Raw genomic sequence first — 17,230 nt, forward strand, 5'->3', positions numbered from 1 at the left:
AAGGATATGTCCACAAAACCGTTAACCACAGTAAGAAAGGCAAAGGACGGTTCGTCGATCAACAAACCGTGCACACACTCAGACAATAGAAGGAAGTTGGAAATGGTTGAAACACGATTTGGAAGAGCGTGGTTACAGTGGTGATGACCTGGCCATGCACATGTGCGAATATCTCTGGCGTCGGGAAGTCCGTCACAATAAGTTGGATCCCTTCTTAGAACTCATTAAATGTATAAAAAGTCAGTTTAAACCAAAATATATGTAATAGAATAATATGAATAAAAAATATGTTTTGTCATTTCCTCGCGATGAAACCCATACCATTGTGTTCCTCTCATCGTCCCCTTTCGATTGATATGCCACTCCCCCTGGTGGGCGTTATCCCAAATACTAAAGTCCTGCCGAAAATTGTTGTCAATACTTTATTTTGCGTAGTGACGGCCTTACCAAGCTGGGCTGAAGAACCCCAGAACAACAGGCCAATTACGTGATCATGGATTTCGGCCAATTACATCAAGAGTCACCAATATTAGTACTAATTCACGCATTTATCGACATAGGTTTACCTGGTTCTCCAATCTAGCTACTTGCTGTCGATGGCTCTGTTCCCTAGCTTCCAATAATCTTTCAGCTTGGAGTTGAGCCGCTCTATATCTCTCGATTTCGGCTCTGTCAAATTTCGAATCCAGAGGTTGCCTTTGACTTTTCAGTCTATTGATTTCGGCGTCTTTTTCGGCTAATTCTGCTTCCAAACGCGAAATCTTCATTCTCAGTTCTCTGTTCTCGCTTGTGGCGGATTCTGTTTCGTATTTTTCCGGGCGCTCACGCTCATACGACTTGCTTCTAACCCCTGCAGGTACCTTGGACGCGGCTCTTTCTAAGTTACGATTTTCCGCATCTAGTTGGCGTAACTGTAAAATCAAATTGTTTCAAATTACACTGTTATTGCAGAAGTGGGGACAGATTAAAAATTTGTATAAGGATTTGTTACTTATTCGAATGGAAACACGTGACAAGAGTGTTCCCAACTCAGAGGTTTCTCCCCAAATTTAGGGAGAACAGTGGGATGGGATTTTATTAGGGGTTTTATATTTTTAGGGGTATTTTTAGAGATTTCTATAACTTAAATTTTTTATGATTCGATTGACGCTGCAACGGAATAGTGAAACATGCACAACATTTCAACCGTTCGCAAAAATGTTAAAATTATTCAATGTTAACATGTATAACTCTAAAAAGTCAGAATCTGAAGAAAATGATTTGTTACTTGAAGTTTCAGATAATTTATGAATAGAGAATATTAAAAAATGTTGCTGAATGATATTATTCATTGATTGTTTTGAATTTATTATTTGTTTAATGATATATTATCATTCATTGATTATTTTTGATGTATTATCTATGTAAATATATTCAATTATTCCATAAATAATAATGTCTTTTAGGAGGAATTCCTAGTAACTGTGCGGATTTTAGGGGTTTTTGATTGTGGCTTAAGGAAGATACATTTTTGATAGTTGAGAACACTGTCAGGTTGGGAACACTGTCAGCTTGGCAACACTGGGTCACATTCTGTCATCAATTTTGTGGTAGGTACTTCTTGTATGGTTGTATTGGAAATTGTTCTTATTTTGCTAGTTTTTTAGTGTGTTTTAGTTTTGGAAGGTGAATGAAGTTGAAGCTGTATAATTTTTCTATTTATGTGGTAATAATCATTAGATAAATAATGGTTTCATAAATAAAAAAGTTGTATGTATCGATTATTTTATTGTAATATGACCTCCAAATCCTATATAAATTATTCTGCCTTTCAGGTGGTGGCATAATTTGATTTGATATGCCGTTCCCCATATTTGAATACTCTTAGTTTTGAACGTGATAAAAATACAGATTAACCGAAAGGGGATACCTGCTTCTGAGAGTCACTTTATGTCTGCAGTTCATAGAAAATTGCACTCAAACGTACAACGAAAACACCATATGGAAAATCAGCCTACTAACCTTACTATTCATAGAGTCGACCTTGGCTCTCAGCTCGTTTCTTTCCCGTTGACACGCATGAAGTTGGTTCTTCAGCTCTTCCTCGTGGTGCGACGCTATGGTGGTGTCGGTCGGCCATTGAGCTAATCTCAATTGAGATTCTAAACCGGATCTTTGCACTTCGTTGTTCGCCAGTTCGTTATTGAGTCTAGACACTTGATCTTGAAGAATTTGGTTATTCCTCCTCATTTCAGCGAGATTTTGTTGAGTGGCTTCGAATCTTTCGGTTATAACACGCCGTTCGTTTTCGCTGTTGGCCAATTGCTTTTGCAACTGGAGATGTGAAAAAAAGTGTCAGATTTCGAAATTTAACGCGACGAATCATTGTACATTTTTATGCAAGAAAACTTGAAGTCAAAGACAGAGGGCGAATCCTGTTCGGCGGTCGAGGTCAAAGCTTGGCGTTTTAAACAATATTTTCTTTGATTATGTTTCAATACTCGGTTATAAACATTAATAAGGACCCTCAATAGTTCAACTCAAGTTTTAATGATTTAATCAAGTTGTCAATTATGTAATGTCCTTAATTATGTTACTGTGAATGCCTTCAGTGCTAGTAAAACAATAATGTATAATGTATCAATGCTTTTGAAACAAGAGTTTATACATTTAAAAAATACTGAAACCGAAAGGAATCTTTGTAGATCTGTACAAGTGATTATTCAGGTCATACTCGTACCCTATATATACAGGGCTTTTCATGATGAGCTTTAATTAGCCGTTTCTGGCAAACTATTCAACTGATCAACCTGAAAATTCCATAGTATGCATAAGTCAATATGACCTACACGCCTAAAATATTTTAGACGAAGCGGCGTTGTCGCTTTTAGCGACTTCTAGCGGCTTCTTTGATTTTTCAAATGGAACACCCCGTATATAATATCATATTTTGATTCATTATCACTTTCTCAACAAATTCATATACTATTTCCCTATACCTATCTATTACCGTTTAGAAGATATAAATTAATTTCGATATTTTTTTTTACCAAACATGAACTTTTATAAATGCTGAGAATCTTGAACTCTCTTGCACTAAAACGATCAAATTTGAAATGGAGTGGAGTGATACTATGAGGTCTTCACTCCGAGTCATATTTTCATTTGCCTCATACAGGGTCTTCAAAAAATGCAGATACTTTGATCTCATGAAAAAATGAGTGGAACTGTATATTTCAACATTTTGAGCTCTACATCCAATTTTAGATTAACTTTGTTCAGATAATACTATTTCTATTTTGAACTGTTTTCGAGACAAACTGTTTCAAACGGAAATTGACGTGGTTTTCTTGCTCGTTTTTTTTGAATTCATCACTTATTTTGGATATTCAACAATTTTTTATCCTTAGTAATATTTCTTTTTGATCCAGTTTTTTAACTGTCTCAGATCAGTCAATTCGAAATTGGTATGTACCTACCTTAGGCGTGTAGGTCATATTGATTTATGCATACTGTGAAATTTTCAGGTTGATCCGTTAAATAGTTTGTCAGAAACGGCTAATTAACGCTCATTATAAAAAGCCCTATATATATGAATGATCTCTTGTAGATAATTTTTGGATTTAAATGTCATGCCCTTACACTCTATGGCGTATCCAGATTGTTACTGTAGCATTGGAGGATATATATGTTATCCTTTCAATTCAGTTTTTGGTAGATTATCAATCCCAACTTCTTCATAAAATTCAGATTACAATCCGTTGTATTCCCCATCTACAGGCTTTAGTTTATACTTTTGTCTCTTGGTGAATGAAACCACCACTTTTTTCCATGAGATAAGACAATGAAGCCTTCTTTTGCAATCCACTTCTGGATTAGACCTCTAATGGCATCAAATACCGATAGTCGTTTCAGCTCACAACGTCATCAGCATAATCTCAAGTGGTGCACCATACTGATGTAGCTTTACCAGCAATTTGTCGACAAGGAGTGATAATTGCATTGATGGCAAGTGCTCAGAACATTGTCTAGAAACATATTCAGTATACTACAGCTCAGCTCTGTCCCCTTGTCCTTAGCTCTCTCAGCGATCTCACCAGTGAGAGATATAGAGCGATCTCACAAGTGACATCAGGTGTGCCCCAGAGTAGTATTTTAGCCCTTGTCTTTACTCTTTTTTCATCAATAATCTTTACACACACACACGCACTGTTGTTTCTTGGGAATAAATAGATGTTTAATTACTATCATTAGCATACTGAAAAACGACGCATTTACTCTGAGAAGCATAGAAAAACAATTTAAGCACCCTTGAAACAATTTTTTTCGTTTAATCCGATTTTTATCTGCATTAATTCATCATATGCATTCGTAACAAGAATCTTTATTGTACTATCTTTGAATTTACCTGTTTAAATCTTTCAGCGCTCGTTTGAGAAGCCGAAGTCGTTTCCATCAATGCTCTCTGTAAACTCTGTAATTCAGATTTCAATTCAGACTCGCTAGCAGAAGCCTTTTCCAGCGATAGAGTCATCTGATCGATGGTAGATTTTAGAGAAACGCATCTTTCTTCCAAGCTGGCAATGGTGCGACTTTGTTTCTCGCATTTTTCTTGTATTTTCTGCAACCACATAAGACTAGATGTAGATACATTTTATCAACAGAAACCACTTAGGAGGAATATGCGGCTTTTTAAAGATATGATCCACAATTGCAATTAACTACTTGTTTGAATTCAAACGCGATTAAAAATATTGAAAAACAAAGTACTCTAGAAGATAACATTGTACAAGATTATTTATTTTTATCAGATTAATTTTGTTTGGAGTTTTGGTTTTCAAAAAGATTGTTGTAGTGCGAGTTTCGGTTGGATAAAATAGATTTAATAAAAATTTGCTTCAAAATAATAGAAATGCGATACATACATTTCCAAAATTGAAAAACATATACATCAAAGGGTACTTTTTGTAACTGTGAATGTTATGGAAATCAAGGAAATCTGTATATTACTCTCTACTTCAAATTTAGTAAACGTAGTTGATATTACCTGTATGTTATTATCTTTTTTTGTAACATCATCTGCAATCTTTGTAAATCACCTCTGCTGACATTCGCTGAAGCTCAAGTTTGGTTGACCTGCTTTCAGTTCTGCTAAGTTCTTCTTGTAGGTTACGCTTTTCACATTCAAGTCGTTCAAGAGCCATTCTCATTTTTTCTATTTTGTCCTGAAATATGTCAAGTTAACTTAGGGATTCAAAGCAAAATCAGTTGTGAAACTTGCCTCGTATTGTTGTTTCTCTTCATTACCACTGCTCAATGTGAGTTCTAAGTTGACAACTTTTTCTCTCATTTGCTTGGCTTCTTCACTCTTTTTTTCTCGAGAGCTTGGGTCTGGAATAAAGTAATGCTTTACAATGGTTTTTATTTTATTGCACTGTTCGTTTTTTTCCCTCAATCCAATTTAAAAAACCAGAAAATATTCAAAAGTTTAACTTTTCAAGACCGGAGATAGCTGTGTCAAAACTCTTTTCTGGGTTTGTTGGCAATGATCTGCATATTGAGCCATAGAGTGTAAAAAAACCAACGCTCACAGTCAGGTATCTGAATAACCCAGAGTTTTCCCGTGGGTTGGGCTACTATGCGGGGCTCTGCCAGAGGTGACCAATTCTTCCGTTGCTACTCGTGGGAACATACATTAATGAAACAAACACAAAAATAGAAACAACAAAAACGAATCCCGAGGCTGGGCAGAAGTGCTCACCTCAATCTAAGGCGGTGGCTGTGATGAACAGAAATGTTCACCCCAATCTGCCGCTTGGAGTGAGGCTGGACATAGCAGATCACCTGGTGATGTAATACAAAGGCCAAGGCGTAAGCGCATTTGCGGCGCCGAGGCAAAAATGAGAAAGAGAGCAAAGGAGGCAGGAGTGGCAGCAACTATAAGTGCACCCTCCTCCTCCCCCACTCCGCCTCCAACAGCAAGGGCACTTTCTGGGGCAGGCGCCAAGAGCTCCGCCTAAAAATGAAGGCAAGGAACCGGCTGCCCATGCAGGCAAGCTCCCTCACTTGTGCACCTCCACGGAGGCAACCCCCAGGAAGTTGAAGAAGCCGCGCAGCGACAGTAATGTCGCTGCACCTTTCTATAGTGTGGTCATTCCATTTGGAACGGAGGTGAAATATCTTGGCATTGTCCTTGACAAAAGACCCACCTGGAACGCTCACTTGGAAAAAGTTTTACACAAAGCCGGACTGTATGAATATGTCGAAGGATTTGTGATAAGCCAGAGGGCGAAGCTCTACACCATCAGCGGCCATGGAGATCCTTCTATATCTACCTCCGCTTCACATTTTTCTGGAAAGAGAGGCTAGATGGACTGCATACAGATTTGTGCACATTGCCAATTGCTCAAATCAATTCAATGCAGAGTGCAACAGACTGCTGGTTGACATTGGAAGTCGCAGCATTCTGGAAATGACCGCTGACTTTATGCCTCTGTCAACTACGAACTGCCTTATAAAGCGTTGGAATCTCTTGGCTCCTACCGAGCAACATCTAAATTGGTAGCAAACTACCAAAAAAGACTTTCCTCGAGTTTTCCCAAAGAGGTCATCTGAAAAATGCCCTCAAAGGAAACAGCAAAGCTGAAATAGAACAGGCAACATGACCCATGAAAGGGAATACCAAGAGAAGTCCAAATAGGTCTATCAAATGGAAAAACTTTTTTGCCCTATATGAAGAATATTACAAACTGGACTGGGAGAATTCGAAATCAAATGTAAGGACTGTGACGTAAAATATTATGGACAGATTAAAAGATATATTAAATAAGATATAAGGAACACATAGCACACCTAAAATATGGAAAACCAGAAGAATCAGTCGCCCATCATATTCTGCAACAAACCATTCCATAGACTTTAGTTCATTAAAATTGGTTGGACCAATAACTAATAGTATACTGTATAGCTTGTTAAAATACCTGACTATTAGGTAAGGCCACATTGTAAACCTAATTTAAGACAATTAATACGCAAGTACCTAGCAGAGGTATCTATAATTTAAATAGGGACAACATTGTATGTATATTTAGTTTAATCTTCCTCTTGAAGATGATCACTTGGTGATCGAAACACGTGTCGAGGTGTTGAAAATAACGGTTCGGTGTTGGGGTTAAACTCCAGTAATATTAGTTCTAGTTCTGCATTACAAACATTAATTTTCCAGTTTCTTACTTGTGACTGAACTTCAACATTTTTCTGGTTCAATTTCGCTTCCAAATTACTCTTCTCTTCCTGTAAAATCCTCAAGTTCTGCAAAACTTTACTCAGCTTATTGTCACCCTTATTTTGATTTTCCTGGGCCTCTTGAAGCTGCTTCTTGCTCGTTTGTACTTGTGTTTTGTAGTCGTCCTGGCGGAAAAAATCATGAGGGATTTATAACAGACATGTTGAAATATTTTCTTACTCGTTCCCTCTCAATTTGTGCTACTTGCTGCATTAAATTTCTCACGCCTTTCCGGACAACTTCCGGATCTATATCTATAGATCCATCTCGACCGTCTTCATATGCTGGAATGAAATGAAGATTAATCATTGATAAACATGAAACAAATAACATTTTTGTAGGACGATTAGAGTATCAGCAAAACCTTAAAATTTCGAACTTACTTCGAGCCGGACTCCATCTCCTTGAAGGACTCAGCAGCCTATAAGGCATCGTGACAGATCCATCTAGCTGAACTCCGGCAATCCGCCGAAGAGTTGAAACAACGCTGCTCAATTTTTGCTCTATATCCCTCTTTGAGGATTCCAATTGAGCCAGTTGGGTTTCTAGAGCTCTAACCCTACCTTCCGCTCCTCCAAGTTTGGCCTGTCACAAAGATGTGAGGGTTATTGATTTCAACAGGATAATCCTGATAAAGGAAATTATGTAATAGCTGTTTTTTAGACATAAAAAAGGCTTTTGACCGTGTTAATCATAACATTCTTTAAAACAATATTATATTCAATGGGAATTGGAGGCAGGATAAATGATCTTTTAACTTAATAGTTCACTAAAAGAACTATTTGCACTCAAATAGTTCTTTTAGTGAATAGATTTAACAATCATACTTCTTTGCAGGTGTCATGAAGTTAGATGTTATACTGGAACGGGTCCTCCACAGCAGTAATATGAGTTATTCAAAGCAGCTCACTATTTTAACTAGTACCACAAGACACCCTTGCAAATGCATGATGACGTAATGCTATGTATCAAAAGACTTGTGGTAACCAATCCATACCATGTAAAGGTTATGTTTATACTGAATTCGGCATAATACATGCCTCCTTGCAATGACATATTTCTTCAAAGGTTCGAATACTGGGTCAACTAAGAAGATCTCTATAAGATTCTCTGAAATTTATGAAATCGACAAATCTCCATTATTGGAGGTAATAATGGTCCGTCATCGACAAATAAACCTGTTCGCTCTGGTCAGATGATGGTGTGTACTGGATAGGTTTTTCTACCAAGTCAGCACATACAGATCTGGAGCAGCATCGTTTTTTGGTTTCATAAGGAGTCTTTCAACTTCGACATCGACAAATAAATCTGCTGGTTCCACCCTGCTAAGAATTAAACACCCTGGCCGGATGATGGTGTATACTCGATGGGTTTTTCTACCAAGTCAGCTCATACAGATCTGGAGCAGCATTGTTTTTTGGTTTCATAAGGAGTCTTTCAACTTCGACATCAACAAATAAATTTGTAATCTGCTGGTTCCATCCTGCTAAGAATTAAACACCCTGGTCGGATGATGGTGTGTACTCGATAGGTTTTTCTACCAAGTCAGCTCATACAGATCTGGAGCAGCATCGTTTTTTGGTTTCATTAGGAGTCTTTCAACTTCGACATCGACAAATAAATTTGTAATCTGCTGGTTCCATTCTGCTAAGAATTAAACACTGTGGTCAGATGATGGTGTGTACTTGATAGGTTTTTCTACCAAGTCAGCTCATACAGATATGGAGCAGCATCGTTTTTTGGTTTCATAAGGAGTCTTTCAACTTCGACATCGACAAATAAATTTGTAATCTGCTGGCTCCATTCTGCTAAGAATTAAACACTGTGGTCAGATGATGGTGTGTACTCGATAGGTTTTTCTACCAAGTCAGCTCATACAGATATGGAGCAGCATCGTTTTTTGCTTTCATAAGGAGTCTTTCAACTTCGACATCGACAAATAAATTTGTAATCTGCTGGCTCCATTCTGCTAAGAATTAAACACTGTGGTCAGATGATGGTGTGTACTCGATAGGTTTTTCTACCAAGTCAGCTCATACAGATATGCAGCAGCATCGTTTTTTGGTTTCATAAGGAGTCTTTCAACTTCGACATCGACAAATAAATTTGTAATCTGCTGGCTCCATTCTGCTAAGAATTAAACACTCTGATAAGGGCTCTTGCAACTTCTTCCAGGATAAACAGATGACTCAGTTCATTATGGTCAGGTTGTTGAAGCCTTCTATAGAACGACCCAAACTAAGAAAGGGTCTAATTGTTCATTCAAGAAGGATTTCGTCCGATCAATCGTCGGTGAATTATCGTGAACATGCAAACAAAATTCCTATGAGGTCAGATCAACTGAATGAGGTTAAATAAACATAAATCATACCTTCAATTCTTGTATTTGTTGTGTCGCATCAACCAACACACTTCCAAGTTGTGCTTCTGATCTTCGAGTCGCTTTTCTCTAGCTTTGCTGTCCTCCAAGTGCACTAGAAGATCCTGTTCTCGGGCATGCCATTGCTCTTCCAGCTGACCCGTATGTGCTCTAGTTTTGCTTAGTTCTTGTCGGGTTTGCTCCAAGTTACGTTCTAATTCCGATATCTGAAAATGGAAATGTTGGTGGAGATTTATTATTTAATTCAATTTCCTAGGAAGCTTTTTTTTTCTTCGACACCTCGAAGATCTCGGCTTCTTGATTTCTTATGATGAGAGAGTGGAGATCTCGAGATGAAGATGAGGTTTTGAGAGAAAAAAAGTCGATATAAAATGAATGAATGAGTATTCAATCTTCCTACCTGCTTTCTAAGCTGGTGTACTTCTTGGTGAGCTCTTTCCCGTTCTTCAACTTCATTCAAAAGTCTAGCTTGTAGTTCCTTCTCTTCAGATTGCTGTTGGGAGTTGGAAGCTTGACTGCGCTGTAATTCTTCTTGGATGCTTTGTACTTTGTGTTCGATCTGGAGTTGTTCCGTTTCCAGGTTCCTTATTTGGTTTTGTAGTCGGTTTCGTTCATTTTCAAGGCTAACTTTGATATCTTCAAGGTCTAGAATGTAGGAATTCACGGAATTAATATCGTTAAAAATCAGAATTATCTTCATGATTTCTATAAGATTTTTAATGCTTGATATTGAATTTTTCACCGGCGGAAGTGGAGAAATAGTTTTGGAATCTATTGATTAAACTGCTATGAGTGGTTTCCATCGAGTTAAATCGATTTTGAAAGTACAAACGATCGGGGTGTGAAACTGGTACCTATTATTCATTTTCAACAAAGAGTTTAGGATTATTACATTCACCTTGATAAAATGGGGGAACTCCGGATAATAACACAGCCATTAATGATTCACATGACTTAGATGGAAAAAGTGGATAATATTTTCTTTTGAATGATTTGATAGAATGATAGATCAAAGTTCCATAAGTAAGTAAATTTTAATGCAAAAGAAAAAATGCAGAACAGATTTTGTTAAAAATCGTCGAAGATATGCCTCACCCACTTCCATCATTCAAATGTATAAAATGAGCTTTTTGACATCAAGTAAGACTTGTAACATATCACTTATTCATATCGAAATTTGTATTTACCTTATTCTGCAAAGCAAGCCGTAAATAAACTTAAATACATTATTTTTCTCTTTCAAAGCAAAACACATTTTTCCTGTTATTTTTTGTAACTGATTTTTTGTATACTGTTGTTTTTTCATGATTCTTGGAATGATTTCAGTTTTAAAACTTGTTACTTTCTTTGGATATCTTTTGATACCCATGGAATTCAGTATTTGTAACCATAATATAAGGCGAGAACATTATGTTAAGCTACAAAACACAGGATAAAGTTTTGGGAAAAATATTTTTTTGTAATGAATCACTGACTCAATTTGTAGGGAGTCTAAAATGTATACCTAAATTATACAGTGTGACCCATTTTTAATGGAAACACCCTCCTAAACTTTGAAGTTGTAAACCGATTTTAATAATTTTTTTTTTGAAATGTCAAGTACTGAAAGGTCTACCTTGGGACAAAATTTGAAATGTTTATTAAAGTTTCAGGGCATGCTACGATATTTTTTCTTTGTCGAAAATCGGGATTTTTTATTAGCGATTTTTTATTGAAAAATCACTACGCCACTGGATTCAGAGTGCCTCTAAATAGGTGTGACCAAAATTTCATGAAAAAATATTCATTATTAACAAAGTTATGACAACTCAAAAATTCGAAAACTCACACAGCTAACAGTCATAAAAACACCCTATATCAACAGATATAGCCATGAGAATAGTTTTTTTATGACTTCAACAATAAGATCCGCCAGATGAAAAAAAAACAAATAGCGTAAATATTTTTAATGAACATAACGGAATTACATTCAAGTTTTCACGCAAATTAACTAAAACTAAGACCTAATATTTCAATTTAAATCTTAGTTGTCATGGAAATGATATTACAGTTTGACACTGTTCTTCGAATTATTTTGTGTCATGGCTGCAAGATTGAGCGTAAGAGAGAACATTGAAATTGTACGCCTTTCGGGGGATGACGTTAGAAGTGCTAGAGAGGTTTGTAGAGTATTTAATGAGAGACATCCAGATCGTCCTCGTATTAGCTGCGGTACGGTAAATAAAATATTCAATGAAACTAGTGCAGTATCAAAAATGATGTTAAAAAGTAATCCTGTACAAAGACGAAACAGGAATAACAGGAATGAACAAATCATTTTAGATTATTCAGGAAATAATCCTAATGCCAGTATAAGGAATGCCACTTTAGATTTGAATATTCCATGAGAAACTATTCGGAGATGTCTCAAAGCGAAGAATATTAAACCTTTCAAGCCAAAATTTTTACACACACTTCAAGAAGGCGACGGAGCAAGACGCCTGAAATATTGTTTATGGGCCCAAGGGGAATATTTAAACAATAGAAATTTCCTAAAAAATATTTTATGTGCAGACGAAGCCACTTTCACTAAAAATGGAGTAGTGTCATCACAGAATTGTCGCTATTGGGCAGCGGATAATCCTAACTGGGTAATAAACTGTAAAAGCCAGTATTCCCAAAAAATCAACGTCTGGTGTGGATTTTGAACGAACGAATTATTGGTCCTTTTTTTTTTGAGGGAAACATTAATGCGCAGAGGTTTCTAGAATTTTTAAACACAGAGTTTTGGCAGGCTATTCACGAGCTGTCAATCAATGAACGATCAAATTTAATTGTTCAGTTAGATGGGCGTTCAGTTCATTATGCCAGAGCTGTGAGGCAATGGCTTAACGAACATTTTCCAAACCGATGGATAGGCCGTGGTAGTCCGTTATAGAGTGGCCACCCAGATCTCCAGACCTCACAGTTTTGGACTTTTTTCTCTGGGGACTTCTCACACAAAAGGTTTAAAAAAACCGCTCAAGAGATAGAAATGAACTTTGTGCAAGAATTCGACAGGTATGTGCAGATATTAGCCCTCAAGAACTAAGGAACGTAATCAGAAACATTCGTAAGCGCTACGACACATGTATCGAAATACGTGGTGGATTAGTAGAGGCTACTAGAATATGAGTTAGAATCAATTGTTGCACTGAATCGAAACATTTCAATAATTAGTTATTAGTTACGTTTATTAAAATTTTTTGCTTCATTGTTAGTTGAATTGTGTGAATGTGATTCCGTTATTTTAACAAATAACGCCACCAGTATATTAGCTTATGAAAATTTAGTACTCACTTGAAATTGTTTTGTAGGCTTCTTCCAGTTGTCTAGCTTGTTCCCTTTTCTCGCTCTCTGTTCTCTTAATGTGGTCCCTGAGTTCTTTATTGGTATTATGATACTTCTCCTTCTCGAAATTACCATCTGCTAGAAGCCTTCGCACATCTGTCAATTCTTTCCTTAAAGACTCCGAGTTGTTTTCAGCTGGAAAAACAAAACGTCAGTAGTGACGAACATTGCCGCGCTTATTCTATATATTCTTCCAAGAGAAATATAAATAAATCCAAACCCATGGAATTTCCTGAAAGCTGAAAACAACTGCTGGTATATTGTGGAGCATAATATATTTTTACAATATTAATGGAAACCTTGGTTGATGATGATGAACTACCTAGTGCAAAATAGTCTGGTAAAAGAGGCGTTAATATAATGAAATGATAAAATATGGGTATCAACCTCGGATAATATAGGGTAGAGCATCCATATTGAATGTTACCTCGCTGATAATATTTGTATAAGTACAGGTTATTCTGAAAATATAGAGACATTATTATAACTATCTCCCAATTTCTGAACTGAAGTTGAGAGATGTTGGAATAAAAGAAGATTAAATAAAAAAAAGAAGTAATATATACAATTGAAATATATACAAAATGAAAATGAGAGATCTTTCAAAACTTTGTATAAAATCAAAAATAAAATCATGCTTACCATGTACTCTTCTGTAATAAGCAATTATTTTTTCCACCTTCATCTACTTTAATGTCATTTTGTAATTGGAATAATGAAGTTATAATAATGTAATAAAGTTCCTCATTTGATTTTCATCTGATAACTTAATGAGGTTTTTCTTACCTACTCTAGATTCTTGCTCTCAATTAGGTTCGTTGAATTTTTACCATTTTCAAGAAATCAAATTTTTCTCAGCAGAATCCATAAAATTAGTAAATGAAAACACTGAAACATTCAGCATTGAATTTGTGGCTTTATATGTAGATGAAAACTTTATATGGAATAAATGAATAGAAATACTGAGAAAACGAATACTGAATTTATTCTCTGTCGTCAACATATCCGAAACTTCGGACAATAATAAAACAGAAGCCTTTGAGTGTGAGTTTTTTGAAGAGAGGCAGCTTAAATGGAAGATTGCGCATAGAGCTCATTTCTGTTCTTGGCTTTGCATGCTCAAATTATGTTTTATTAATAAAAATCCAGGATAGGCTTCAAATCTTCATGAAGTTTATCAGAATAAAGTATTTCTTTCAGATAAAATGTTTGAACATGTAATTAAGGTTGTCTGTAGTCGATTTAGGGAATCATTGAACGTGCCCCATACTTTAATACGATAAGCCATTATTCATTTAACTAGAGAGTGATAGATCATGCGATTTTTGTTATCTAAAATGTCCCACAAAGCATAAAACTGCCTAAACAACATTCTCAGACGTTTTGTTACATAATTAACATGGTCATCCTATTTTAGATGTTTATCTTCCATGACCCCTAATTGTTTTATTTCTTGTGTTCGTTCTATTAAAGGACAAGAGCATATTTTTGTTTCACAGCATATTTCTGTATACAGAGTGCATCTTCATTAGGCCGGTCGCTTTGGAGTAATGAAAATGTTATAAATTTAGTTTTATAGATGTTCAGACCCAACAAGTTGTAGTTCAACCATATTTGGATATTTTGCAGTATTTCTTCAGAATCTGTGTACTTACTGTAGCTGTGTCATCGGTATGGAAAATCATGTCTCCTTTGAAATTGAGAATGAAACTAATGGTATTATGTAGACTAGTAACAGAACTGGACCTAGTACTGTCCCTTGAGGAATCCCAATTTTCACTTCTCTGGTACTGCTGGTGTCATGATCTAGTTTGACTTTTTGTGTCCTACGTGTTAAGTAGTCTTGAATGAGAGACAGCGTTGCATTGTGCATTTCTGTAATGCCCCCCCTTTTATTTTTTGAACGGGTCAACTCAAGAAATTGAAATTTAGGATAATTTGGGATTTCACTTCAAGATAAAGTATTCATGCATTAATTGAATTTTCCCAAATTTCAATTTGTTGTGTTGACACGTTCAAAAAATAAAAGAAATGAAGAAATTCACTGTATAACTAGCTATTGAACATTATTCTTTCAACTTCCTCATTTTCATTTTTGAGTTGTATTTTTCTAATATAAATATTTGCATATTTATTGGCAAATAGCCTGTTGTTGTGAATTCATCTTAAAAAAATGTGTACAAACATAGATATATATGAATAAAATAAAACCTTACCTTCTTTCAATTTCCTGATTGTCTCGTGCAATTGATTACTGACACTTTCTCCTTTATTTTCGCACAGATGGAGCTGGATCTTCAAATTTTCCACTTCGCTCTGACAATTGTCCCTTTCAGTTCTGATTTCCTCAATCTTCTGCTCCAATTTATTGACGTCCTCCTCGTTTCGAGTCCTGGCTTCTTCTAGTTTGCTCTTGAATTTGGACAATTCTTCCTTCAGCTGGCTGATGTTGACTCTATCCTGATCGAAACGGCTGTTGGCTTCCCGTTTGAGCCGCTCTAAAGTGTCTCTCTCCTCTTCGAGTTCTCTTCTTGTGGCTTCCAACCGATCGTGGAGCGCCTGATGGTCATGATGAGCTGGACATAAAACGCAATTTTTTTCACCGGAACACCATTCATCAATCGAAAACTTATCGACGAAACAATGCGTTCGAATATTAAATAAATATTGTTTTAATAACGCTTTGTTATGCAAATTAAATTTAGAACCAACTCATTTCGTTAATGTTTTGATGATATCATGCGGCGGCAAATACCTTTCTATTTTCATGAATGAAATCAGCACTTCGTTGTTTATTTTTTATTGGGTGCCGTTACTTGTGGCGTCTTTATTTTTAAATGAATTATTCGCTGCTGTTGCCATTTGCGTCTTTGATAGTCGTCGAGAAATTTTTTGAATATTTCTTATGATTGTAGGAGTAGGTACTGTGTGAAAAAAAATAGCTAATATTCTGTTGCGCACAACAAGCATAAATTGTCCTAACCAACAGGGTGTGTCTAAATGTTGCGATAACATATCAATACGATTTTTTCAAACAATTTCGAAAAGCAACACTCATGTCGTGCAAAATATTCGATACCTAACTTGTATAAACTTAAATTTTGTTAATTTCTGAAGGAGGAGGCAGATTTTAACATACGAAACGTTAAGATAGGTATTGTATAATTTCTTAGCTTTCGTTTGATCGGGCAAAATTATTACAGACAAAATGAAAATAATATTTCTTTGTGAATAATAATTTGAATTTACGCAATAACTTATCGGAGTAAACTGTAAAGTTTCTCTTTTCTACATATGTATAAAGTTCTCCATTGAAATTTTAATATTTTTCATATTATGGAAGTTTAAAATATAGGAACAAGGTCAATAAAAACAGAAATAATTAGTTTTTCATTGTATACGTGCATTTGTATGAAAGCTTTTAAATTTTTTTAATGATTTTTATTGTAAAATATTTTTTAATAAATTGAATATTTATTAAAATAAGTTTAGCTACTTCAGACAACATCAAACTTAGCGAAAACAGTGGCCTACAATTATTTTTACCATAAATATCAATCAAGTAACCCTCTGCGACGCCACTGATGGAATTGAAATTTCAAATCTGATTTTTGAAAAATGAGAAAAAAAATCTGTTTCTTTACCAGTAACTGTAGATAATAACAGAGGTCCTTAAATTGATTGAGTACCTGAAATTTGTTTACCTGTGACAAAAATGACACTTCCACATTGTTTTTCGTGTGGTCTGAAGTGGCATTCAGATCATATTCCAGGTTATTTTTCATTTTTTATGGTGATTTCCTACCACGTAGTGACTAATGGCTACATCCATCAATTTAAATCTAATTTTCGGCCAACTTTTCTCTACGAATTCAAATTGAACCATATCGCTGCCGAAACAGATCGAAAAATTAACCAGGCATTTGACAATGGTAGTTTTAATGAAAGCACTGTTCAACGTTGGTTTGCGAAATTTAATTTCAGAGATTTAGCCTCGAAGATGAGCCCCAAAGTGGTCGACCTACAGTAATCTAGGACGAGGATTTTAGAACCCCGGTGGAGACTGACTTATCATAAACGGTGCGCGGAATCGTGGAAGAACTGGGCGTTAAAAGTAGATGCCCCACGATTTGAACCATCTACAGAAATTGTCATGTTGCGGGGTCCGTTCTTCTTTGCTTTTGCACAACCAAAACGATCCTATTGTAGATCGGATC

At 35.9% G+C, this 17,230-nt stretch overlaps 1 protein-coding gene across 1 annotated transcript in view; it reads right to left on the bottom strand.

Annotated features, from left to right (window-relative positions):
• Positions 1-17,230, bottom strand: part of Root (ciliary rootlet coiled-coil, rootletin) — an 84,525-nt gene that overhangs the window by 4,273 nt on the left and 63,022 nt on the right. The window contains 14 exon segments of the mRNA XM_074174804.1: positions 567-911; positions 2,002-2,313; positions 4,388-4,616; positions 5,027-5,084; positions 5,087-5,204; positions 5,261-5,347; positions 7,192-7,389; positions 7,445-7,548; positions 7,648-7,849; positions 9,636-9,670; positions 9,673-9,850; positions 10,045-10,289; positions 12,963-13,148; positions 15,230-15,589. Coding sequence (XP_074030905.1) covers positions 567-911; positions 2,002-2,313; positions 4,388-4,616; positions 5,027-5,084; positions 5,087-5,204; positions 5,261-5,347; positions 7,192-7,389; positions 7,445-7,548; positions 7,648-7,849; positions 9,636-9,670; positions 9,673-9,850; positions 10,045-10,289; positions 12,963-13,148; positions 15,230-15,589 — 2,657 coding nt within the window.

This window comes from Leptinotarsa decemlineata, unplaced genomic scaffold (genome assembly GCF_025532065.1).
Source record: "Leptinotarsa decemlineata unplaced genomic scaffold, Ldec_3_MD MMD2_tig00000882_RagTag_RagTag, whole genome shotgun sequence".
Lineage (NCBI taxonomy): Eukaryota > Metazoa > Arthropoda > Insecta > Coleoptera > Chrysomelidae > Leptinotarsa > Leptinotarsa decemlineata.